This window comes from Lampetra fluviatilis, chromosome 2 (assembly GCF_964198595.1).
Source record: "Lampetra fluviatilis chromosome 2, kcLamFluv1.1, whole genome shotgun sequence".
In the NCBI taxonomy this organism is placed as follows: Eukaryota; Metazoa; Chordata; class Hyperoartia; order Petromyzontiformes; family Petromyzontidae; genus Lampetra; species Lampetra fluviatilis.
This window is the reverse complement of record NC_136276.1, coordinates 24,335,874-24,363,447: the sequence shown is the minus strand read 5'-3', so window position 1 is coordinate 24,363,447 and position 27,574 is coordinate 24,335,874. Positions and strand designations below refer to the sequence as shown.

The following is a 27,574-nucleotide window of genomic DNA, read 5'->3' as shown; positions in this document are numbered from 1 at the left end:
ATTTCCCTCGCCTAATATGCAGGAGGTGCGTGGGTTCGATCCCGACCCGGACGCCTGCTGTATATTTAGAGTTTGCATGTTCTCTCTCCCCGTGGTCGTGTGGATTTTGCTCTGGGTCCTCAGGTTTTTCCCCTCCACATTTAGAATTAACATCACGCGTTTTGAGTATTTGGCCACTATACATTTCCACGTGATAATCCACTTTGTTGAGCTATCATTTGTGGCCAGGTCGTTGCTGAAAAAGAGCCATATAGCTCAGTGGGCCTTACCTGGTCAAATCAAAAGTTTAGTTTTAGTAGACTTATCTTTACGCACCGCTGGATCTATTTTCACACTGTTAGCTATTCAACGCAGCCAACGCGCGACCGATGAAAACAGAAACCCCCCAAATACCTTCGGCTTGCGCAGATCGTCGGCACGCTTGTCCTCATAGCCTGGGAACCGCTCCTTTGTGCTCTTCAGCCGGAGTCCCTGCTGCTCGCTCTCGTCGACGGCGCATCCCCGCCACTCCAAGCGCTCCTCCTCGTCCACCACCCAGCCCATGGCAGGCCTCTGCTCAGTGGAGGATCCGGCCGTCTCCTCTGTGAGGACGATGACGTCCTTCCTCCAGCCTGCACCGGCGACCGCCCCCACCCCCGGGCCACAGCGGAATCGCAATAAAACTAAACATGGGCGGCCGAGCGGCGGTTTCTGTTTTTTGAGGGGGGACCCCACCATAGGCAAAGTTTGACTTGGGGGGGGGGGGGAGGTGGGGGTGGGCAGGGGTTCGCTTTGTCCCTCATATTAGGAATCGCGGGTGCATATCATCAATGTATATAGTTTTAATCTACATTGTAAACTACTGAAAGTAAATGAATAAAGGTGTCCGCCCATGGACCCCCTCCCCTCAAGGTTGACAAGACTGTGGGAAAAATTGGAACTTCTTGTTGAATTATAATTGTTTGTATGTACGTACATACATACACATGTAGTGACAGGGTGCCATCTGTTGACCATGAGGGATAACTACGGGTATGGGTGCGCTATATAACAACCAACCATAAGGGGGGTGTAACTGGGCCAAAGGTCAGAGGCGGGGATCAGTCGGGAAGCTCCTGGAACCTGAACGAGAGTTCTAGAAGGGGGCCGTGGCCAGAGGCGGGGCTTGGCCACGCTGAGGAATATATAAAGGGGAGGTAACCGGAGGTTCGGGGCTGTCGTGAGAGTTTGGGTCCTGGCTGCCGTCGCTGTCTTCGCCGTCATCTCTTCATCGTCGTCCGGCCGTATGGCCGATCCGCTGTACGGTCCCCATCGTCATCATCGCTGTATTAGTCAGCCAACTATATAGTTAGACGCCGGCGATGTGGCTGTATGAGCAGGTCAGCTACACGTAGCCCAGTGTGTATGTTGCTCAGTGACTCTGCCTGTAAAGTGTGAGAAATAAACAAGGAGCCCTCTAACAAGTCGTATCTCGGAAGTCGCTCACTACACATACAACGCCGCCTAATTATTTAATTATAATTGTATATATGTACGTACATAATTGTATATATGTCCGTACATATATATACACAATGCTGCCTTGTTCAATTATAGTTAAACCATCCCCTGGGTCGCCAGGACAAGGCAGTATGGCGAGCGGGCTCATCGCCATCTGTTTCTGTATGTACAGGGATAAAGCCTTGCCCCCTCACGTACTTGCCTTTTCCCCGCGCTCTCTGGTTTCCTCCCACAGGCACGCATTCATTATAAATCGGATGACAACATCTTGACATAAAAAACGCAATGCATAAGTCAATTATAATTATCATGATTATTATTCGTAAAAAAATCAAACTGGAAACCATGATGAGCCGAGCGAGCGCCGCCCCTCACCTCCATCCAGGCTGCGCACCGTGTGCTGCCGGCGGCTCGACACACGGACGAACGGCGGCCCCGGGCGGCCGATGCGAGCGCTCGCCTGCCGGGTCTGCGCCTGGGTACGGCCGCTGTAGCGGAAGCGCGAGCCGAGGCTCATGAAGCGCGCACGGCGCGTCGGCTCAGGGACGGCCATCCTGCGGCACAGCGAGCGGAACGGGTCAGTGCTCAGTGCCCGTCGCACTGTCTCACAGTTCATTCCTGATATCGGTGCACACGTCATCGCTGCTATCGGTGCCATGTTGTCCCCGCTATCGGTGCCATATCATCCCTGATATAAGTGCCACGTCATCCCTGATATCATTGTCAAATCGTCCCACCTATGAGTGCCACATCATCCCTGCTATCGGAGCCACATCATCTCTATTGGCGCCATATCATCCCTACTATCGGTGCCGCGTCGTCCCTGATATCGGTGCCACATCATCCCTGTTATTGGTGCCACATCACCCCCGCTATCGGCCCATCATACTTATGGGTTCGATAATGAGACCCATTTCATGGGGAAATCAACAGTGGCTGTCCTATGGATAGACTATCCCCTACCATAGAAATGTTGAGTTTCCACCATTGGCTCAAGAGCTGTAAACAGCAGTTTAGCACCGCCTTATTTGAAGATAAATCAATTGGTCATGTTGACTTTTGAGTGCAACCCTCCATCTTGGCGAATGGCCCACGAAAGCGGACGTCATAGAACTACATTCGAGATCCTTTCAAGTGACCTCTGGTCCTCCTAGCAGAGGGCAGCACGTTGCCACTTCCTCTGCATGCGAGAGGAAGGCTGGTCGCGTGGCAGGCCGAAATTAAATTCTCAGAGCTGGAATTTTTGCCCAATTAATTGCAGATGTATACATGAATGTGTTGGGTTTTTTTGCTTGTGTAGTAATCGGTAACCGGGTCGTGACCATCAACTCGCTGCACTCCCCTAACCATTCCCCCGCCCCCTCTGCCAGACACATACCTTCTCCCCGTTCTTGAAACTTCCTACTAAACGTATCTTCAGGCCCCCTTTTATCTATTGGTTACTGCCCCCCACCCCACCTGTCGGTCAGTACAACTGCATTGGATGGTGGATCCGACGCAAATGTTTACATCGGCCATATAGGAATCTAACGATGCGCTGTAATGGGCCTATGTTTTGTTTTATAAAAATGATTTAATAATAAAAAATAAGTAGATGACATTTTAGATAACAAAATAAATATAAATAAATAATAAAAACTTGCTGCGCTAGAGCAGTTACATTCATGACACGCTGAAACGTTCCATTGCATTCTAACGCGGCGAACGCGTGCCTATCGACAACCGTTGAGACGCCGCGTGACCATGAGCACCTGAAGAAGGTGTGGTGCTCCACACAGGTCTTCCACAGCCTCTTGGCAGCTCGGTGACTCGGCAGCTTGAACCCCACGGTGCTCTCACATTTCTCAAACTGGAAAAGGAACATTTAGACTCATGAAACTCACTAAGGCTCTGTTTAGTTTCTTGTCCTTCACCCGCACCTCTGATTAGCACGGCTGGCTATGTACGGTGCGAAAGAAGGTAAACTATTACATGCATACATGAATTGTCCTCTCACTTGTTAGACAGTTGTGCTGGGTGGGATGTGTGTGTAGTGGGGAGCGGTAGTGTAGCGGTTAGCGCGCTGCGCTACTAAGAACCCAGCGACCCGAGTTCGATTCCCGCTCACGGCCAACACCAGTGACGATTATCTGAATCGATCCTGGGCCTCACCTAGGTCGACTTAGCCTCAAATGATTAACGCCACTGGGGAGACAAAGGCGTGGTGTTGGCCACCCACCCCCTCGTGAGCCGTACCGGCCTTCATAGGTGCTTGCTAACAGCAGTTGCCCCAACAGTCTGCTAAAGGCTATGTGGGGCATCTTTGTCTTTGTCGGATTGGGGAGGGCCAATCTTGGAGGCCGCTATGTGTTTACTATGCAGCAAAAGCAGCTGCGGGATCTGGCGGAGGGTAGAGAGGGTTGGCAGCGGGGCGTGGTGGTGGTGGCATCTACAGCTTAAAGTGACTGAATCGTAGAGTCAGTTGAGAGACAATCTTGGAATGCAGTGATATGGAAAAGGGGCACAAACGCAATCTATGTAAAAGAAAGAAGTCACTATCTATGATAATTCATGGGAACACTTACACAGATTACAAAACGCAGAACATTCCGAGGAGTCATTTCTGGAGGTTCTAGAGGTTTGCCAGTAAGTAAAACATTAAAATTAATGAAAGTAAAATAAAATAAAAATCACGACGTTTCGGAGGCAACACAAGTCTCTGTCATCAGGTGGGACCGTCACAGCCAGATTTGTTGCATCAAGTGAGGCAATGATTCAAGATGTAATCCCTTAAAAGCAAGTTGACGGGGGAGGAGAGGGGGGGGGAGCTCATCAGAATGTGGTAGCCAATGAATGGAACGTATCGGGAGGGAGGGGGGACGGGGCCAAAATAATGTACGACGTGGTACACGAGTCGGCGGCGTGGACGTGGTTGTGCGCAAGCAACTACTGCTGCTACTACTGCTGCTTGCGCACAACCACGTCCACGCCGCCGACTCGTGTACCACGTCGTGCATTCTTTTGGCCCCGTCCCCCCTCCCTCCCGATACGTTCCATTCATTGGCTACCACATTCTGATGAGCTCCCCCCCCCTCTCCTCCCCCCTCAACTTGCTTTTAAGGGATTACATCTTTAATCATTGCCTCACTTGATGCAGCAAATCTGGCTGTGACAGTCCCACCTGATGACGGAGACTTGTGTTGCCTCCGAAACGTCGTGATTTTTATTTTATTTTACTTTCATTAATTTTAATGTTTTACCTACGTGACTTTACCGAAAAAACCTAAGAATATGATCCTTGCAGTCACGAAAGCTTCAAATCTAGAAAGAATTTGCCAGTAAGCTTCACCACATTTTAAATAGGATCTGCTGTGAATCATTGCAAAATATCGAGTGGCAGGTAAATATAATTGGCATGGTCTGGAGAATCTTACAGAGCCAATAAAAGAAGCAAATCCCATAGACGTGGGAATAGCAGAGGAACATTTGAAATGCGGTAAAGAATACAAAAACTAAACTATGGCTCCCACATGGGTTCCACCCATCGTAACCTCCTCTTCCCCAATGCATTTACAGCATTTACTGCCTTTTTCCACCCCAAACTTCCAAGTTACCCTATTCTTTCTAGACTTGAAGCTTTCGTGACTGCAAGGATTCATATTCTTAAGTTTTTTCGGTAAAGTCACGTAGGTAAAAAATTAAAATTAATAAAAGTAAAATAAAATTTAAATCACGACGTTTCGGAGGCAACACAAGCTTCCGTCTTCAGGTGGAACCGTCACAGCACGATAGCTGTATCAAGTGAGAGAAATTCCAAGAAACAGTATTTGTATATATACTGGTTGAGGGTGGGAGGAGCCAAGGTAGGCCCTGAATATTATTTTTGTGAGGTTCGGTGCGGCTGAAGCACGCTTGTCACCAGTGATAGCCAACATGTTCATGGAAAAGTTTGAATCAGACGCCATCCAGACATCCACCCTGCGTCCTTCCCTGTGGAAGAGGTATGTGGATGACACTTTCGTCATTTGGCCACATGGCCTCCTAGCATTGAACCACTTCTTGGACCACATCAATTCCAGACACCCATCCATCAGATTCACCATGGAAGTGGAGAAAGATGGTAAACTACCATTCTTAGATATTCTGTTTGAGAGGCGACCTGACGGATCCTTGGGACATTCTGTCTACAGGAAAGCCACCCACACAGATTCCTACTTGAAACCCGATTCCCACCACCACCCATCTCAAAATAATTCTCTCATCAAAACGCTATACCACAGAGCTCATGGCATTTCTGACCAACACCACCTGGCCAGTGAATTAAGACATGTACATCGGGCCCTCAGGATGAACGGATACTCTGACCGCACCATCCGCCAAGCTGTTTCTCCCACCATACAGAAACAGCCACATGAAACTCCGATCAAAACTATCACGTTAACATACATAGCAGGCGTGACCAAAAATATCTCCAAAATTCTAAACAAACATAAGATTCAAGTCCGATTCAGTACAGTACATAAAATCCGTGATCTAATTCCATCTGTGAAAGATGTCATTCCTGACTTACAATACCCTGGAGTCTACAAACTGAATTGCAGTTGTGGTGATTGCTACATTGGAGAAACGAAACGTCATATCTCTGATCGTGTCCGCAAGCACAAGTCAGATCTGAAACACGGCAAAACTGATTCTTCCGCCGTTGCCGATCATTGCTAGAATGCTGTGGGCTCTCATGAAATTGTCTTTTCCGAGACTAAGGTGCTCTGCAAGCCTCCTGGCTACCATCAAAGGTTTGTACACGAGGCCATCCAAATATACAAACACAGACATAATTTCAACCGTGATGATGGGTACAAACTTAGTAATCATTGGAAAGATGTTATTAACCATACAAAAAAGATTTAACTACACATATTTGGAGCATTCCTGTGAGCGATTTCAGCCGTACCACCTCTACATAACAATAGGCTCAGTCAACCATTCTACACAACAAAGACTCATTTCCTGGCAGCGATTTCAGCCGCATCATCTCTACATAACAAAAGGCTCAGTCCCTTTTACACGCACCTTTACATCATCCGCACCTAGTTTGCACAACAAAGGCTCATTCCTAACAGCGTGCTTCAGCCGCACCGAACCTCACAAAAATAATATTCAGGGCCTACCTTGGCTCCTCCCACCCTCAACCAGTATATATACAAATACTGTTTCTTGGAATTTCTCTCACTTGATACAGCTATCGTGCTGTGACGGTTCCACCTGAAGACGGAAGCTTGTGTTGCTTCCGAAACGTCGTGATTTTAATTTAATTTAATTTTACTTTTATTAATTTTAATTTTGTACCTAAGTGACTTTACCGAAAAAACCTAAGAATATTACCCTATTCTACTAAAACATAATTAGCATACCCATATTTATAGGCCATGTAACCATCTTTTAGAATTGCTTGGCAAGAATGCATCACTTTGATAAGAACAGAGCCATTACTCATGCATCAAACACAATACAATTTACCTCTTTGCTCTGCCAAAGTGTTTTTTCAGAGAAACCCATCCTGCTAAAGAAATATGTCTCTTGACTTCTTCCTCAGGCTCCTCGTCAGAATCAGAATATTTATTTATACTTCAGAAGGGCTTTTTCTCGAGGTTTGGTGGAAAGGAACCGCAAAAAAACATTTCGCAACATAAGCGGCATCGGAAGAAAATATTATAATTTTCTCTCGTAAAGTATTACATTGGTATTTTGAATCGTGTATGAATTGTGTGGACGTGTGCACGACATTATCATTGCAGAATAGGGCCAGACGGCGGCTCAGGAAATATTCCTGCACCTGGGTTAGTGACCCACATGTTCGCACCCAGCACATCGCATCTGGTACACGTCCTGCTATGGCTGTGGCTACTGCTAGTCTCGTGTAAACTGCAGGCCTACTCCAGATGACCAGCGACCGGGGAGATATTTCAGAGAGAAATGAAGCCCAAATCCAAGGCTGCAACAATGCAGAGTGGCCCTTTGCCAATACTTGCGGCGGAACGCTACTGTGATGTTGCAATGCCTCACAGGGTTACAAGCGGTCGTCCAGGAATGTGACAACATTGAAGTAGATACATTTTAATTAACTTCAAAGAGTTCGGAGAGTGACATTTTGTACTCCGAAACGTCACGGTACTCGAATTGTAAATGTAGTGGGTTTACAACCGGTGTGCTGTACTAGTAACAAATTGGCACGTTTGGTTTACGTGACAAACCTCACTAATTGGCTGTGTCAGGTGGTGGCGGGTTTAACCCACACATTTATATTTACACGACCAAAAAAAAATAAACCTCATTTTATAAATCGTACACTTGATGAGCTCACCTCGCCAGGCCGAACCTTGATGAAGAAGTTGCTCCTGCGGTAGGAGATCTTGAGTATCTTGGGCCAGGCGAAGCGATTAATTCGCAAGCGGTCCCGGTAGACCAGCAGACCGTTGGCACACACGCCCAGCTTGATGTCCACGCCCTCGGAGTCCTGGTGGCACTGTGGTGAGAAGGCGGCGTTGTGAACAAATGCTCCGGTTGGTTCGAGGGAAACTCGGAACGCATCACGGGAATCCTCACCCAATCGTGATGATGCCGGAGGTGCCGAGGGAGATTGGGAGGGAGTGAGTGAGGGGAATGTCGCGGATAAAAGCCACACCTCGCGTGAGACATCACGCAACGCCTCACAAACCCTGCAGCAACGGGGCTCCTTCGACGCCAGCAACCAACGCGCAGCTATTCTCCCTTAAGCCCCATGCTGTACGTAATACCAGAATCAGAATATTGATATATGCTGGAGCAATCCCATGGGCTATAAATCTATTTTCACAGATGTCCAATAGGGGCGGGTAAGAGCATTACAACAACAAACAGTTCAATAACATGATACTAGTGAAAGTACAAGAAAGGTAAACAAATCACCCAAACACATACAAATAAAACTAAACCATCCCCATCATACCAAGCAAAGCCCACGAAAGCATTAACTTGGTTTCAAAAGCGACCTGACTACAAATTATAGCTCAATAAAGTGGCTTATCATTTCGACATTTATACCAGTGTAGTGGTGATACGCGCTGGGGGTAGCGATCAGGTGCCAGCGCGTTGTGATTGGATGTGTGTGTGGTGACGCGCGCTGACGGTGAGGGATCAGGGGTCAGCGCGGGATCGTGGGTTGTGTGGTGTTGATTGGCTGAGTGCCGGTGACGTGCTGGTGTGGGAGTGATCCAGTGGCAGCGCGGCGTGATTGGTTGGTGAGTGGAAACACGCGTTGGGGAAAGAGGATCGTAGAGATAGCGCGTTGTGATTGGTTCACTAACAAGCGATGCTCGCATCGAGGTCCGCATCCGCTCCGTCTCCCGGGAGGAACGACTATATAAGGGGATGCGCACAAGCGCACGAGGCCCTTCAACGCAAACAGGGGGTCGTCTGCAACGCTGCTGTGGCCTCAACTCCGGGTTCGGTGATCACCGAACCACAAGTCGTCAGTCCGCGAGAGGAGGCGTTCACCGCGGGACAACCGGGGGACTGGAGGTCGGGGGGTCGGTCGCCTCTGCGATCGACCCGCAAGCTGGAGCAACCGAGATCACCGACGACCCTCATCACGTGCTACAACTGCGGCCTCGGGGCCACGTGGCGTCCGGTTGCCGCGCTCCCCGTCAGCGCGCCATGGGATCTCGGCTGGACGACGACCAAGGCCCCAAGGCATCCCTACAAACCCCGGCAAGTCGCGGCACCTCACATGCTTGGCCCACACACTCGACACGCATGGGCCGTCGCGGAGCGACGGAAGAGGGCCGGTTAGGGTTCGGGGATTCGGTACGGCGAGGGGGTTTCGGCCGGGACCGGAGAGACATTGAGTGGTCGGAGTTGGGGCATAGAATTGTGGCTGCTTCAGCGGGTTCCTCCGTTGTTGCGGGTTCTATTGATGGGGTAGAGGTCAGGGTATTGGTGGACACGGGGGCGTCGGCGACTATTATATCTGACCTCATTTATAACATTCTCCCCGTCCAGTGCCGTCCACTGCTCCCAGTGGATGTGCCGTTTTTCGCCGCAAATGGGGGATCGTTGGGCATTATCGGTCAGATTAGGGCGTCCATTTGCATTGGAGATATCAAATTGTCGGGACCCGTTTTCGTTTCGTCTTCTTTGGCGGTTCCTTGTCTATTGGGCACTGATTTTTTGGCTAAGATGCCCATTAAAATTCTAATCGATCAGCGTTGCATTGAACTACCTTCGGGTCGCCGCATTTCATTTTTGACGAGCCCTACTGAGATTCGGACGGCGTGCGCCACGATACAAGCATTGGCGACGCAGACCGTGCACGTGCCCCCGGGTTCACAGATGTTAATTCCCCTCCGGTTAAGGAAACCATGGGTGGAGGGGACTTCGGAACAAGGCATGCTTTTGGGTCCTTCTAACAGGGCTGTAGGAGGGGTCGATTTGTCGGTGGCTCACACTTTGGTTCGGGCGGACAAGGATCCGTTTGTGATGGTTTTAAACGCTGGATCGCGGCCAGCCGTCATTCAGCAGGGTACCGTGCTGGCTCACGCGGCGCGGGTTCCTGCGGAGGAGCGGCTGGTTGCGCATGTTGATCCGAGCCCCGCGCAGAATATTGAACCGAGGGAGGACCTTGAATGGGTCCATTCGCTGTGCGCGGGCTCGGACGATTTGTCAGGGGTGCAGTTGGGTGCGCTGCGCGAGTTACTAATGGAATTTTCTGATGTGTTCAGTAAACATAAATATGACATTGGGTGTACGGATTTGTTACGCCACCACATTGACACGGGCGATGCAGCACCGGTCAGGTTAAATCCCTTCCGGCTGAGTCCTGCTGAAAAGGAACATGTTCAGTCGGCCGTTAACGATATGCTTGAAGCCGACATTATTTCGCCTTCCTCCAGTCCGTGGGGAGCACCTATTGTGCTGGTTAAGAAGCAAGACGGGTCCTTGCGATTTTGCGTAGATTTCCGTCGCCTGAATAAGATCTCTGTGGCTGACGCGTATCCGCTCCCCAGGATGGACGAGTCCCTCGATGCATTGTCTGGTGCGCGATATTTTTCGACTCTTGATTTGTTATCGGGATTCTGGCAGTTGCCACTCGACGAAGAGTCTAAACCTAAGACAGCATTCCGGACTCCAGGGGGCCTGTTCCAGTTTAACCGGTTACCCATGGGACTTCACTCCTCTCCAGCGACGTTTCAGCGCCTTATGGAGTTGGTTTTGTCAGGCTTGCAATGGGAGACGTGCTTGATCTACCTTGACGATGTCATTGTTTTCAGTAAAACATTTGAGGAACACCTCCAGCGATTGAGAGGGGTGTTCTTGCGAATGCGATCGGCTAAATTGAAATTTAAACCGGCCAAATGCCACCTTTTTCGTAAGTCCGTTAGATACTTGGGTCACATTGTCGACTCTTCGGGGATCTCTACCGATCCCGCAAAGACGGACTGTGTCAGTTCATGGCCGACACCCACGTCAGTTGCAGACGTGCGCAGTTTCATTGGGTTTGCTTCGTATTATCGCCGATTCGTTGAGCACTTCGCCACTATTGCAAAACCCTTGCACGCTCTTACGGCGAAGGGTGTGAAGTTCAAATGGGGACCGGAAGAGGAGGCCGCGTTCTGCGCCCTCCGGGACGCCTTGGTGGGTGCCCCACCCTTGCGTTATCCGGATTTTGCGAGTCCCTTCTTGCTAGACACGGATGCTAGCAACACGGGCATTGGGGGGGTACTGCCCCAGGTCGTTGGGGGAGTCGAAAGGGTGGTCGCTTATGGTAGCAGGGTGTTGTCTCCGGCTGAGCAGCGCTACTGCGTCACCCGTCGTGAACTGCTCGCCATTGTTTTTTTTGTACAACAGTTCAGACCGTACCTCTATGGGCGTCACTTTACGGTCCGGACGGACCACGCGGCGCTACAGTATTCATTGAGGGTCGCCCAACCCTCGGGCCAATTGTCACGGTGGTTGGATGTCCTCCAAGACTATCAGTTCACGACCACATACCGTAAGGGGTTGCGACACACAAATGCCGATGCCCTGTCGCGATTGTTGCCGTGTCAGAAATGTGCGTGTCTATCGGGATCGGCGCGCTGTAAACCGCCGGTTGTGGAAGATAAGGGGACATTGGCTGCGACTGCGGGCGCGCCGATCGGGGATGTCCCCGCTACCTATCAGGATCGGGACTCGCTGCTCTCATTGTCGCTGGGGGAGTGGGGCCGCCTCCAAATGGCGGACAGCTCCCTGCTAGCATTGCGCCGCAGGGTTGGTGGTCCTAAAGAGGACCAGGAGCGAACTGGCTCCTATGTACTTAAACAGGGCATGTTGATGAGATGGGACAGTTTGTCCCGGCGGCATGCGCTGGTGGTGCCTTCTGCTGTAAGGGGGAAAGTTGTTTTGGCCGCACACGAACGCCTCTTGCATTTGGGAGTAAACAAAACGCTTGCCCTGCTTCAGCGTGACTATTATTGGCCGGGAATGGGGAGTGACGTGGTAAATATTCTGAAGGGGTGCGTTGAGTGCGCCAGACGGAAACCACCGCCCGTGCTAGCTAATCCACCGCTGCAATCTATTCAGGTCTCGCGCACTAATGAGCTCGTTGCACTCGATATTTTGGGGCCTTTTCCAGTCACGCCTAGAGGGAATAAATACCTGTTGGTGGGGGTCGAATATTTCACCCGGTGGCCTATGGCGTGGCCTCTCGCCAACCAGTCGGCAGCGGCTGTGACGGACGCCTTTGTCCAGGGCTATGTCCTGGACAAGGGGGCTCCCGAACGCTTGCTGACCGACCAAGGTAAAACATTTTCGAGTAAATTGTTGCAAGAGGTGTGCGATCTATTGGGTACTAAAAAGGTGCGTACCTCCCCGTACCACCCGCAGACAGACGGGATGGTGGAAAAACTTCACAAGACTTTGACTTCTATGCTGTGCCAGCAGGTGTGTGAGGCACATGTAGATTGGGACCTGCAGGTCCCGGGGGTCCTTGCCGCGTACAGAATGGCCCCCCATGCAGCGACAGGGTTTTCCCCATTCTATTTGATGTACGGTCGGGAAGCCGACCCGCCCATGGAAACGCAGCTTGGCCTGTCCGCTCTACGAACCAATTCTAAATTGGCGGAACATATTAAATTCAATATTCACAAGCTAACAGAAGCAAGGGAGGCCGCACGGCTTAATTGGCGGGCTCGCCAAATTGCTAATGAACGACTGTGGGCACGGAAGGTGTCCGTGCACGAATGGAAACCGGGTGACAGGGCCTGGCTGCATTGCCCTCAGGCGCCCTTGGCTACGTCGCCTAAATTGTTGAGGCCATGGCGGGGGCCCGTGGAGATCGTGCGCGTTGCACGGCCCCAGTGCGTTCAGATAAAATGGGGAAAACGATGGTGGTACGTCCACCCCTCCCGACTGAAACCGTTCTCGCCTCCATATGGCCTCCCATTGTGTCGTGAGGGCCGAGCATGTGACGTGACCGACGACCCAAAGGGGGAAATGTCTCTGCCTGATCCTCACATGTCTCCGCCTGATCTGCTCCCAGGTGTCTCGGAACTGACAGCTGCCGACCACCGGCGGCCGGATCTTCGCGGCGGGGCCGGGCCTTTCAGGCCCGTCCCACGCTGTCTAGAGCAGCCGGAGCCGCCTGACGGTCGTCAGTGTCCCGTCCCGTATGACGGACCGGCCAGACGGACTCGCGCCAGGTCGCGCTACTTTGTTTGACCTGCCCCGTGAGGAGTCGAGGCAGTGGGAGCGCCTCGTCACTTCGTTAGTTGCAGAGACGCGGGGCGCGTTCATTTTCTAGAAATCGCTTTTATTATGTTGTTCGTCGGGCTGTATATAGTTTTTTTTATAAGGTGTTGTGTGTGGTAGTGTTAACTTTTCTTGTGGTTATTGTCAAATTGTACATGGGTTGCTGTTGTGTTGTTGTTGTTGTGTTACGGGGCACACTGGGGGGGGGGGGTTTGTTGTGTTAACGATGTGGGAGGTTGTTGGTTAGCAGCCGGGACGGCTGCGAGCTATGTGGGGGGGGGGGTGATGTAGTGGTGATACGCGCTGGGGGTAGCGATCAGGTGCCAGCGCGTTGTGATTGGATGTGTGTGTGGTGACGCGCGCTGACGGTGAGGGATCAGGGGTCAGCGCGGGATCGTGGGTTGTGTGGTGTTGATTGGCTGGGTGCCGGTGACGTGCTGGTGTGGGAGTGATCGAGTGGCAGCACGGCGTGATTGGTTGGTGAGTGGAAACACGCGTTGGGGAAAGAGGATCGTAGAGATAGCGCGTTGTGATTGGTTCACTAACAAGCGACGCTCGCATCGAGGTCCGCATCCGCTCCGTCTCCCGGGAGGAACGACTATATAAGGGGATGCGCACAGGCGCACGGGGAGAGTGTAACCAGCGAAGACTGAAGACGGGAGGAAGAGCCAGGGCCCTGCGGTACCTAGTCCCGCTGCCCTGCGAGGACCGGGACTCTGTGTAACCCAGAGGCGGAGTGTAGGGTGAGCATACAGTGTCAGCATGCCGAGTGTGTAGCCGGGCCTAGAGTCTACACGAGACGAGTGATATGGGTGTAGCCAGAGGCGTAGGGTCTACACGAGACGAGTCTACACAAGAAGAGTCTACACGAGACGAGTGATGTGTGTGTAGCCAGAGGCATAGGGTCTACACGAGGAGAATCTACACGAGAAGAGTCTACACGAGACGAGTGATGTGTGTGTAGCCAGAGGCATAGGGTCTACACGAGGCGAGTCTACACGAGACGAGTGAGGCGTGTGTAGCCAGAGGCCTGGAGTCTACACGAGTTCAGTACGGTGTGTTATAAGAAGAATAGAGGTTACGAGTTGTACCGGTGTCTGGTGACCGTACGCGGAAGAATAGAGACTACACGTTGTATCGAGATAAGCGAAGATTTAAATAAAGAAGTGTGTTACCCGTCAAGGAGTTTCCTGCCGTCATTTCCAATACTTCACCAGCAAAATTATCAAAATAGTCTAAATGCATGTTTCTAAATGTGGAGGGAAAAACCAAAAGACCCAGAGAAAAAATCCATGCGACCCACGTGGAGAGAGATGCGCAAACTCCAAATATCAGGGTTGGATCCAGAACCAAAGTAAAGTGCACACTTATAAACACGGGCTGTATCGTCCAGTGTTACGATCTAAGGCAGGCGAATTAGACGTGTGTATGAAGAGGAGCGGTAAAAGTTATTATTTTCCGTTTTCAGGCCTGAGCCAGTGGTGGGACAATTCCACATTGCTATGGTGAGGGGGGGGGGAGCGAGTCTCTCCCAGAGACAATCGCCACCACCGTTGACAACTTCCCCGCAAGGCGTTTACTGATTTTACCGACCCCTGGAGAGATGGTGGGCGGAGCGGGGGTGGGGGAGAATGGATCGTCACAGCAGCAGCAGCAGCAGCAGCAGCAAAGCAAAGGGTGTGCGTGAGAGTCGCCGTGAGCAGCGCCACTCTACCTTGGCGCGGTGCAGTTCCACCCCGTACATGGCCAGCGTCTTGGCATTCTCCAGGTAGTGAAGCTCGGCCTCCGCTGGGCTTTGGCCCCTGGAGACAAAACGTGACGGAACACCCGGTCAATAACGAGACGCAACGCAACAGCAACCTAACACCATAAGCAGACACCGTGCCTCCTTCCCACATTGTCACCGCACTTGTTCTTTGCCGATAGACAATGGGGCGTTCAACCCGCATTGGTGTGAGGCAAGCCTGACTCTGCTGACGGGACGATGGATGTTGAAACCGGTCGTAGAGTTTACTTGTAGAAAACTGATACCGCTGAAACTGCGCACTCGCAGAAGGTCAGCCTTGTGACCAATGGAAAATTTTTAAATAAAAAAAATTACGTGGAGAGATAGAAAAGGAAGGACTTGCATTGTGCGGTTATTTATCTGTTACTTATTCTTTGGGTCTTTCGGTAAAGTCAGGCTGATGACGACCGCTTGCGTTGCGATCAAAATTCACAGTTTTTTGTTATCTTCTTGGTTCTTTCGGTAAAGTCACGTAGAAGGGAAATAATAAAATAATAAAAATACAACATAATAAAATACAATTCTCACGACGTTTCGGCCACAACGCAAGCAGCCGTCCTCAGGTGAAGAACAGGTCTGTCGGAAAGACAGCGTCTGAATGAGCACCACCAGGCTTGGCAGCGTATATTTAAGCTGGGTTAGAGGGGGAAGGGCGCCTTGACAAAGGAATTTGCATATCAAGAGGAATTTAGCATTTTCCATAAATATGCTAAATTCCTCTTGATATGCAAATTCCTTTGTCAAGGCGCCCTTCCCCCTCTAACCCCGCTTAAATATACGCTGCCAAGCCTGGTGGTGCTCATTCAGACGCTGTCTTTCCGACAGACCTGTTCTTCACCTGAGGACGGCTGCTTGCGTTGTGGCCGAACCGTCGTGAGAATTGTATTTTATTATGTTGTATTTTTATTATTTCCCTTCTACGTGACTTTACCGAAAGAACCAAGAAGATGAATCTCTGCAGTCACGAAAGCTTTAAATCGAAAGTTTTTTGTTAATTTTTGTTATTTTTCTTGAACCTATCTCCGTGACTTTACCAAAAGACCCAAAGAATATGAATTCCTGCGGTCACGGAAGCTTTAAGTCAAGATGTATCTGTTACTTGTTTTACGTTTATGTCTCTTTCACATATTTGTCCCTCCCCATTAAACAATAAATAATTTCTTTTTTTTACATATCCCATCAGCCACGCGGGCTTCTGGGAGTGCATAATTTCTGCAGCAACGGCTCGGGACAACCAAACCCCTGGAACTGGCGTTGACAATTGGTGTCTCGTCAGCAGTGAAAACTTGATGAAAAAATAAGAAAAGGTTTTACCCCTTCCTAGAAACAAAGCAGAAGTTGTGTTAAAATGTTCAAACACCAAAATAGAAACCTTTTGCAAGGCATCAAGTCTGCATTAACCACGCATACTTGTGGCAAAACATGCAAACCAACACGCTCTCATCATTCATATATGCATTGTCTTGGAAACCGATTGGCCGGTACCAGAGACAGCCTTCTTTATGGCCTAGTCTCACCAGTGTCAGACCAGAGAACGCCAAGAGGCGAACAGTACACTATCAAAACTGATTTTAAAAATATAAGAATCGGTTTTAACCGTTCTGGCAATAAAACAGGTGTTAAGATGTTCAAACACCAAATAGATACATTTTTCTAAAGCATCAATTCTGTATTAACTACCCATGCTCGTGGCTAAACATGCACACACATGCTCTGGTCATAATATTTGACGTTTTATTGCCAGAAAGGGCAAAAACCTATTCCTTATTTTGTTCATTAGTTAAAACGTGCTCTTCCATCGGTGAGCGGAGCCAGTCGTCATTAAGCTCCTTTTTGAAGTTCCAAGGACAAATAAAAGTCTCCCGTTGCGTACGCAGCCATCAGAAGCGACCTCCTCCCCTGGCCGCCCGCGCGCGTTACGAACGTGTCAGAGCGTGTGCGTGCGTTTTGTAGCGTGTTGGAGTATGTGTGTGCGTGTCGAAGTGTGTCGGAGCGTGTGTGTGCATGTCGGAGCGTCTGTGTGCACGTCGGAGCGTATCAGAGCGTGTGCGTGCATGTCGGAGCATGTCGGAGCATGTGTGTGTGTGGGAGCGTGTGCGTGCGTGTCGCAGCGTGTGTGTGTCGGACCGTGTGCGCGCGTGTCGGAGCGTGTGTGTGTGTGTCAGAGCATATCAGAGTGTGTGTGTGCGTGTTGGAGCTTATCAGAGCGTGTGCGTGCGTGTCGGAGCGTGTGCGTGTCGGAGCATATGCGTGCATGTCAGAGTGTGTCTGAGTATGTGCATGCGTGTCGGAGCGTGTGTGTGCATGTCCGAGCGTATCAGAACGTGTGCATGCGTGTCGGAGCATGTGCGTGTCAGAGCGTGTGTGTGCATGTCCGAGCGTATCAGAACATGTGCATGTCTGAGCGTGTGCGTGCGTGTCACAGCTTGTGTGTGCGTGTCGGAGCGTGTCATGAGTGTGTGCGTGCATGTCGGAGCTTATGTGTGCGTGTCGGAGTGTGTCAGAACGTGTGCGTGTCGGAGCATGTGCCTGCATGTAGAAGCGTGTCGGAGTATGTGCGTGCATGTGGGAGCGTGTGTGCGTGTCGGAGCGTGCGTGCAACCTGTGAGCAGCGTGCAGCTCGGCCATCCTGTCCTGTAGCTCGTGCGTCTGGTTGGGGGCGAGCTGGAAGCGGCCTGCGTAGCCGGCGCCGTGCTCCGCCGCGTCGTAGTCCCCCAGCTCGGCCTGCAGGGCGTAGGAGCCCAGCAGGGCGTGCACCACGGGCAAGCACGGCAGCCGGCCCCTAGCCACGTCCTCGCGCAGCTGCAGGCACAGGTAGTACCTACGCACGCGGCCAGCGGCCAATGCCATCACGCACACACACACACACATCCTTAACACGTAGTAGTAGTAGGGGCTTTTGCGAGATGGCAACTACTACCTCGCCTGGTATAGAGGTGGTCGTAGGTTCGATCCCGACCCTGACGCCTACTGTACATTTGGAGTTTGCATGTTCTCCCCGTGGTCACGTGAAATTTTCTCCGGGTCCTCCGGTTTTTCCCTCTAGATTTAGAAACACACATTTAGATTATTTGGCTGCTATAAATTTCCACGTGATAAGCCACTTCTTCGGGCTTTAAATTTGTGGCCAGGTCACTCCTGATAAAGAGCTACGTAGCTCAGTGGGCCTTACCTGGTTAAAATAAAAATAGAAAAAAAATGTCAGTTAATATTATCCATAATAAAGCCTTTTTTGGGTAAGATGGCATAAACATAAATGTGTCGTTAAACCCGCCACCACCACACAGCCAATTAGTAAGGTTTGTCACGTGCACAAAACATGCCTATTAGTTACTAGTTCAACACAACCGGTGTGTTGGAGAGTAAACTCACAACATTTACAATTTGAGTGAACGACGTTCGCTGGTGAAACGTCGTTCACTCAAGGCGATTACCAGAATTTTGATTAAATCTTCCTGTTTCTGGTATTAAATAGAGATAGAGTAAGGTGATGTAATCACTGTGCACCTACCAACCTTCATTATAAAAACCTTCATCTAAAAAAAATACTGATATCATCATTCTAATCATCAGGCAATTGCTAAAAATCCACCAAAAACGCAGAATGACAATATAATTCTTACACAAACCTCACAGTTTCACTTGTTCACGAGTTGCTGATTTGAAGGTTGTTTTAAGGGAAGAACGGAAGCTGAAATTTGTGAAAGTGAAGACAATTGCTCTCTGTGCTGGTGGAGGGGGAGTGAGAAGGGAACAGGAAGGAGAGAGCAAGACTGGGCGCAGAGCGAGGGAGGCACAGAGAGGGGCGGTAGAGATTGGGAGCAGAGAGGACGGGGTGGAACAGAGGAGTGAAAGACGAGAGATGGGGCAAGACCTTAGAGGGATTTATAGACCTCGAGTGAGAAATGTAAACAGACAGCGATAGTAGACAGGGAGCCAGTGGAGTTGGGAGAGTAGAGCAGACATGTGGGAATTGTGGAGTAGGTTTTTAAGCAAAGGCCCAAATGTCAAGCGGTCAGCAACAAGCAGCACTTTCAAAGTTGTCATTGATAAGAGCGTAATATGTGTCTTGACTTGAGCATGGTGGTGAGATGTTAGCTACCTCGCCTGGTATACAGGAGGTCGTGGGTTCGATCCCGACCCTGATACCGGCTGTATATTTGGAGATTGCATGTATCTCTCTCTCTCTTCCCCCGTGGTTGCGTGATCTTTGTCCGGGCCCTCCTGTTTTTCCCTCCATATTTAGAATTAACATCACACATTTAGAGTATTTGGTTGCTATAAATGTCCACGCGATAATCCACTTCGTTGAGATATCATTTGTGGCCAGTTCGCTTCTAAAAAAGCTATCTATCTCATTGGGACTTACCTGATCAGTTTAGTTTGAGTCTGTTATTGTAAGAGCTTGGGGGAAAGAGACGATGGGAAGGAGGAATTTCAAAATAGGGCCGGGTGAAGGAAGAAACAGAGAAGCATTGTGACCTGCAGTGCGGTGGTTGGGACAACGTGTGGATGAGATTAAACTGCCTTCTATGAGTAGTTAATACGTAATTAAATCTACCACATTGTTGGAAGGCTTAATTGAGATGCACGGTGAATTAGTCGCCTAAATCATCTGAATTCTGATTTGTGTCCAAGCGTTATCACAAGCAACACTAAACAAATACTTGAACTTATAGCTGCCTACGGGCAGGTCGCAATGCAGGCACGGCCCACACCTGCAGCATCTTGCCACTGGAACAGTGAACCCCATAAATCCGCTCCAGCGTTGGTGGTTAAGATGGCAACAGACGTTGGAAGAACATGGCCACAGCCATTGATGCCACCATCATACACCTCACTGCCAACGCTCTTTACCCTCCGCCAGATCCTACAGCTTCTATACAGGAGTGGCGCAGTAGCCTCCCAAGATCTGCCCTCAGTCTCCCACCATCTGCTCTGTTGACTTCTCCTCTCCTTGGTCGCCCGACTCGTGGAGACCACGTGTCCGGCCCTCCCCGATTCTGTACTCGCCTCCCACCCAGCAGCAGCCGTTTTGGCCTAATTACAACTGCGCACATGCCTGACACGCTCTCGTACAAACCTACAAAAGTAACAAAAATTGCCCCTTGCAATGAATTACACTAAATTCATATTGTTAAGTGAATATAATAAGATCCAACCGTGTCCATCCAGTACTCACCGAGCTGCATTGGCTTTCAGTTGTCGGATGAATACACTATGAGGTCGTACTCATTACACACAAATGCTTGCCACAAATGAACCACAATACCTTGCTGATCTCGTCAAGGAGCACAAACCATCACGCCAACTCTGGTCATCCTCGCAGCAGTGGCTTTTGGTTGGCCATCGAATAAATACGGTCACCGAATCGCACACTTTCAGATATGCTTCCACGGCCGTCTGGAATGCTTTCCCTTCTGATCTTAGGAAGCTACTGGAGCTATGCACTTTAATCTAGATTGAGAACTTATTTCTTTAGAACTGCTTTTTGTATTCTTGGTTCTTTCGGTAAAGTCACGTAGAAGGGAAATAAAAAAAAATTACATTCTCACGACGTTTCGATTGCAACACAAGCAATCATCATCACAAACTAAGTTGCCTCTGTGGTAGCAGTAACATTGGATAAACCAAACGACATGTCTCGGACTGCATCCGTGAACACAAAGCAGACCTAAAATACGGTAGGACCAACACCTCAGCCGTGGCAGACCACTGTTATAATTCAGTGGGCTCACATGACATTGACTTCTCCAAGACAGAGGTTCTCTGCAAGCCATCTGGCTACCATGAGAGATTCGTTCATGAGGCTATCCACATATACAAACACAGAGGCAATTTCAACTAAGAAGATGGATTCTGGCTTAGCAATCATTGGAAGGATTTGATAAACCATTTCGGGTCTTAATTGATTGTGTTCACGCTTACGGTGACTTTCAGACCGCATTCCATTCTCTTTCTCTCCCCCCTCCTCCGTTCTGAGCATAGATGGACTCGTCCGCCTGAACAACCGCCAGTTGCTGTCCGTGGTGCTAATGTTAAGAAAAAAACGCCACTTTTTTCAAAATTTCTTGCTGTGGTTTTCACACCTGATGATGATTGCTTGTGTTGCAATCGAAACGTCGTGAGAATTTTTTTTTTTATTATTTCCCTTCTACGTGACTTTACTGAAAGAACCAATAATATGAATCCCTGCAGTCACGAAAGCTTTAAATAGAAATTTAACTGCTTTTTGTGTGGCCTCAGATCACACCACTGTTCTGCTAACGTCAGCATACAGGCCGCTGGTTAAAGACACCAAACCAGTTATAAAGCGGATCTGCGTGTGGCCTGAGGGGTCTTCAGAGGCACTCCAGGACTGCTTCTCCACCACCGACTAGAACATGTTCAGAAAGGCAGCCACCTACAACAACACCGTAGACCTCCAGGAGTACACGGAGACCGTCACTTCCTACATGAGGAAGTGCATGGAGGATGTCACGGTCACCAGAACCATCTCCATTCGGGCCAACCAGAAGCCATGGCTGACAGGGGAAGTCCATAGGCTCCTGAGGGCTCGGAACGCCGCCTTCAAAGCTGGCGAGGAGATGGGCCTGAAGACAGCCAGGGCCAACCTGTCGCGAGGTATCAGATTGGCCAAGAGGCAGTACTCCAGGAGGATCGCCGACCGCTTCAATGACAGCAGAGACACCCGGAACCTGTGGCGAGGGATGCAGACCATCACGGACTATAAACCCTCTCCGCAGACCTGTGACAGCTCCACCTCTCTGCTGAACCAGCTGAAGGATTTCTTCGCTCGCTTTGAGGCAGACAACAGCACCCCAGCACAGAAGACTACACCACCTCCCGGCGACCAGGTGCTGACGCTATCCCCAGATAGCGTGAGGGGATCCCTCAGAAGGACGAACCCAAAGAAAGCCCAGGGCCCTGACAACATTCCGGCTCGTGTCCTGAGAGACTGTGCGGAGGAGCTCACAGATGTCTTCACCGACATCTTTAACACCTCGCTGAGACAGGCTGTTGTACCTACGTGCCTCAAAGCTACCACCATCATCCCGGTCCCGAAGAAGTCATCACCCTCCTGCTACAATGACTACCGCCCGGTCGCACTCACTTCAATCCTTATGAAGTGCTTCGAGCGGCTAGTCCTACAACACATCAAGTCTGTCCTTCCCCCCGCCCTGGACCCTTTCCAGTTTGCGTATCGGTCTAACCGCTCGACCGATGACGCCATCTCCGCTACCCTCCACTCAGCTCTCACCCATCTGGAGACTAAAGACTTCTACGTCAGAATGCTGTTCATCGACTTTAGCTCAGCATTCAACACAATCATCCCCCAGCAGCTCATCCACAAACTAGACCACCTGGGGCTCAACACCTCCCTGTGCAACTGGCTGTTGGACTTCCTGACAGGGAGACCACAGGCAGTTCGAGTTGGCAGCAACACCTCCGGCACCATCACACTGAACACAGGGGTCCCCCAAGGATATGTGCTGAGCCCCCTCCTCTTCACTTTGCTGACCCACGACTGCACACCATCATTCAGCTCCAACCTCTTCATTAAGTTTGCGGATGACACAACTGTGGTGGGTGCCATCAAAAACGGGGATGAGACAAACTACAGGAGTGAGGTGAGCAGGCTGGCCACGTGGTGCAAGGACAACAATCTCCACTTGAATGTTGAGAAGACGAAGGAGATTGTTGTGGACTTCAGGAGAGTGCACACCCAGCATACTCCGCTAACCATCAACGGTGCTGCAGTGGAGAGGGTGAGATGCACCAAGTTCCTGGGTGTGCACATCTCTGAAGACCTGTCGTGGAGTCACAACACTGCATCACTGGCCAAAAAAGCCCAACAGCGCCTGTACTTTCTCCGCAAACTGAGAAGAGCAGGAGCCCCGCCCCCCATCATGCACACCTTCTACAGAGGCACCGTTGAGAGCATCTTGACGAGCTGCATCACCGTGTGGTACGGCACCTGCACCGTGTCCTGCCGCAAGACTCTGCAGCGCATAGTGAGAGCAGCTGAAAGGATCATTGGTGTCTCCCTCCCCCCTCTTCTGGACATTTATAACACCCGCATCACCAGCAAAGCAATCAAGATTGCAGGTGATCCCACCCACCCATCTCACAGCCTCTTCAGCCTGCTGCCGTCAGGGAGGAGATTGCGGAGTCTTCGGGCCAAGACCAGCAGGCTCAAAGACAGTTTCTTTCACCAGGCTGTCAGGAGACTCAATTCCCTCCCTGCTCTACCATCACTCCCCCCTCTGCCCACCCTCCCCCCTTTGCCCCCTGACCCCAACCCCCACACACACATTCACTCGTACATCCTGATCTCTGGACTGCACATTGCACTACATCGCACTACCACACCGGTTTAAATATCTTATTTCTTTAAATATTTTATTTAAATAATATTTTATATTTTATAATTCTTGACTGTTGTTTATTTTAAGTCTATTACATTTTTGATTATTTATCTTGTGTTGATCGCCGATTGTTTATTGTTTATTTATGTCTGTTAATTGTGATTCATTTTTTTAATTGCTTGGTTGCACCGTGGGACCAAGAGAGAGGACTGTAATTTCATCTGTGTTGTATGTCATGCATGTAACACACTTGACAATAAAGTGACTTTTTTTTTTGAGTTTGTTGTACTTCCCACGCACCTCCGATTAGCACGGTTGGCTACGTACGTTTCGAAATAAGTTCAAAATACATACACACATACACAAAGATATAGTAAACAGTACCTGCTAATGTCTTCCAGGAGATGTGATGGGTCCGGTGGATAAAACTTCACATTGAAGGAAACAAGCCACGGAGAGTCTGAAAAAGTCCCACAGCCAACATGCAGTAAATCCGTCGCTAAGACGTGGTGCAGTGAAAACCAGGTGCATCTCACAGCAACAAGGACCTGGGTTCAAATCTTCACCTGGGTGCCTTTTTGTGTGGATTTTGTATGCTCTTCCCCTGTTATGCAAGGGTTTCCACCAGGTTCTTCAGTTCCCTCCCATAAATAAATAAATAGCTTACGATGTAACTGGTATTGGCCAAACATCCCAATGCGGAAACATTGCATGCAAATTACTCAATTGGGATTATATAGAGTAACGTCGGCCCGTAATGTGAGGCTTTCCTGGGTAAACAATTGCAATTGGGAGCCACAGTGGTGAGATGTTAACTACCTCGCCTGGTATACACGAGGTCGTGGGTTCGATCCCGACCCAGACACCTGTATAATTGGAGTTTGCATGTTCTCCCCGTGGTCAGGTGGATTTTTCTCCAGGTCCTCCAGTTTTTTAGTCCACATTTACAATCAACACGCGTTTAGAGTATTTGACTGGTATAAATTTCCACGTGATAAGCCACCTCGTCGCTTCTGAAAAAGAGCTACGTAGTTCAGTGGGCCTTACCTGGTAAAATAAAAATTAGTTTAGTTTAGCAATGTTATTGGAGGGTTTGTAGATTTAGAAAACTGGTCATCAGAATTTTTTTTAAATGTTATTCTCAGTAGTCCCCATGGTTTAAAGTGCAGTCTCCAATTCTGATTATAATTACATTCTCCACTCTGGCCCTATACTGCCTCTCTGACGAAGTGCTGTTCAGAAGTGACGTTGCCTGAAACATCACTGATCATTACATTTTTTAAGGCCGCAGTGTTGTTCACGAGTGTGTTGGGGTTTACATAAATAATTCGCTGGACTATTGAGATAGTTGATTTGCAAATAATTCCCGTATCTGTAAATAACGACGTGTTAATGATGTTGCTATAACCATTCAATTCTTGTTTATGATTCGTTCGGTTAAGTCACGTCTAAAGATAAAATAATAAATTAAATTAAATAATAGAATACGACGTTTCGATTGCAACACAAGCAATCATCATCAGGTATAATGAAATAGCGACATAAAATCTAACCAGAAAACTATAGACAGACATATTAGCAGACAGATATCACCAAGATACATAGAGAGAGCAACACAGGTAACATTAAGATTGAACCACTTCTACGGGGAAGTTTTAAACTTATCTTCTTTTTTCTCTCTCTCTGACTACTTGTTCTCTCTGCCTGTGTCCTCTCTTTGGAATGTTCACACTTAAATTCTAACTTAGCAATCTTTGAAATACGTAATCAACCAGGCTATGCGTTAATTGTGTGTTGACCGACCCTCTGTGTTGTATTACATTACATTTCGATATTTTACTAGGTTATTTAATTTTAGTGTGTCCTTCTCCTGATTTTGAGGCTTGCTTGCCGTGTCATCGCACTTGCAGCACCACGTTTTGTTGTCCACTCATTGATATGCTAATTTTTTCTCTAACCCCCCTCCCTCTCTCTGCGTCCGCCCTCCTCTGTCTATTTAAGGCCACCCCACAGAAACGACCACCTCTCTCTGTTACCTGTGTTGCTCTCTCTATGTATATTGGTGATATCTGTCTGCTAATATGTCTGTCTATAGTTTTCTGGTTAGATTTTATGTCGCTATTTCATTATACCTGATGATGATTGCTTGTGTTGCAATCGAAACGTCGTATTCTATTATTTAATTTAATTTATTATTTTATCTTTAGACGTGACTTAACCGAAAGAACCAAATAATAATTCCTGCAGTCACGAAAGTTCTAAAATTAAGATTCTTGTTTATGATTTAGCTGCTTAAAATAACTAATTTCTATCTATAAAAAAAGTAAAAAATTGTCTGTTTGTCGGTTTGTGGCTTTGTGTGCGTTCGCGCGCTCGCAAAGGATTTGGCTCAGGTACCACGCCGTAAGCCCCGCCGTGAGCAAGCGCTATTCCTTTTTCACATCCGTTAACTTTTAATAAGTATAATTAGCGATTTAGTGCGATTTTTTTGCGCTATTTGCGCTATCTCTTTATTTATTGTTTATGAAGCGTGCACGACCATACCAACTCACGCGCCTTTGGTGGGGGGGACGGCCCATGCCAAGTCGCACGCCTTCGGTGGGAGTGAGGGGGACATTTTCTTTCGTGTTAAAAATGCTTTAAAAATTCACTAAACGCTGATCTTAAATCTTCACTGTGTGATGTCCCCCCCACCCTGATGCATGCAGTTACTAATATATACAGTCGCTAGATGTTACCACTATAGGCCGTAGATATTACTGCAGAGCGGCCGGGGAGATCATGGCTGGGGGCGGGGGGTCAGGGGAAGCAGCCCAACCCCAGCCTGCCAAGGTGCCACCTCGGCCGGCTGGACAATCTAGGCGAGGCTCTGCACGTCACTAGGCCTCATCACGCCACTCTGTCAGGTGAGTACTTTGTGCTATAGAGTCGATAAATACTGCTCTAAAGTCGGCATGTACTGCTGTAGTGATAGCAGGTACCACCACGGTCGGTATGCAACGCCGGGTATATAAACTAGTTTCATATAAAAGTTTGATGCGAACATTGATATTTAACATAAGACTAGAGTGTAAATACTCGAAAAAATGTAGAGCAAATAAATAATAAACACATATCAATTGTGTAAAAAACATTTGCATTTTAAGTTGAACCTACAGTCATTCCTCTGCAGAGCTTACAATGGATGAATATTGCACACTCGTGATAACCTAGGTTATGAGAGCTACGCGTTTATACATTTGAGGTACAAAGTGTGACACATGTCATACTTACGCATCAGCTGTTTCTTAATTTCTTTAATGGGATCCAGCCAATTCTGAAAAAAAATACGTGAAAATGTGAAATCCGTAGAGACAGAATACTAACTGTCGACACCGTCAATGTAATTATTGCCCTGGATTGCAAACTGTTAGATTTTTTCTGACAGATTTCCAACCATGCACCTTAAACACATCATCTGCACATGATCTGCGCATGTGTAGTGACTGTGATTGACACTGTGTGGTGCCGGGCTTACGAAGCTACAGCGGATAATGTGTTGTCATTATGGGCAGCCCGGTTACGGGGAGTAGTACCAGCCCTAGCAGGGCTTGGGTGAGCGCTGGTCAGCGCGAAGGCACCGCAAGCAGTGTGTGGTGCGGGCTCCCGGTGAGAGAGCGAGAGGGAGCGTCAGCCAGCCAGGGTTACGTTGGGGCATGATACACTGGTTGACCTGCTGATACGTAACTGGATGATATTGGTGGACAGGGGCCGCTGGGCGGTCACGTGGTCTAAAAGAGCTCTCGGGAACCTTCGAGACAGAGCTCGAGAGATCTGGAAGGTGGGCGGGGCGAAGGGCGCAGCAAGCCCCAGCCCAGGGGCATATAACGGGGGTCCCGTGAAGAGCTCGAGGTCTTCATGTCCTGGTGTGAAGAAGATCCACGTTGGGGAGAAGAAGCCTCTAGCCACGCGGTCCAGGACCCAGCTTGTGGTCCGGGCCGGGATAGCGAACTGTGTCTAGTTCTGCCGTAGCGTGGTTAGATGTGCATTCCAAACCCGAGTGTAGATTGTGTAATGTTGTGTTCAGTTGCGGAATAGTGTTGCTCCCAAGATAAAGTCTGCGACTCAGTTGGACTACACATGTAGTGAACGCAGCACGAACGAGAAAATATTTTTTTTCTCGTGAAAATTCATTATTCTTGAGTTAACGGTCTCCGAG

The 27,574-nt window shown here is 49.2% G+C and overlaps 1 protein-coding gene across 5 annotated transcripts in view; it reads right to left on the bottom strand.

Moving 5' to 3' along the window:
- The window catches only part of LOC144944477 (protein 4.1-like), a 77,420-nt gene that overhangs the window by 25,402 nt on the left and 24,444 nt on the right, over positions 1-27,574 (bottom strand). For all 5 annotated transcript variants that reach the window (XM_078872654.1, XM_078872663.1, XM_078872672.1 and 2 more), the window contains 8 exons: positions 26,650-26,692; positions 23,761-23,836; positions 17,610-17,828; positions 14,936-15,023; positions 7,820-7,981; positions 3,231-3,328; positions 1,855-2,033; positions 394-611 (listed from right to left, as the gene is read on the bottom strand). In XM_078872654.1, coding sequence (XP_078728780.1) covers positions 394-611; positions 1,855-2,033; positions 3,231-3,328; positions 7,820-7,981; positions 14,936-15,023; positions 17,610-17,828; positions 23,761-23,836; positions 26,650-26,692 — 1,083 coding nt within the window. The remainder of the gene's footprint in view (positions 1-393; positions 612-1,854; positions 2,034-3,230; positions 3,329-7,819; positions 7,982-14,935; positions 15,024-17,609; positions 17,829-23,760; positions 23,837-26,649; positions 26,693-27,574) is intronic.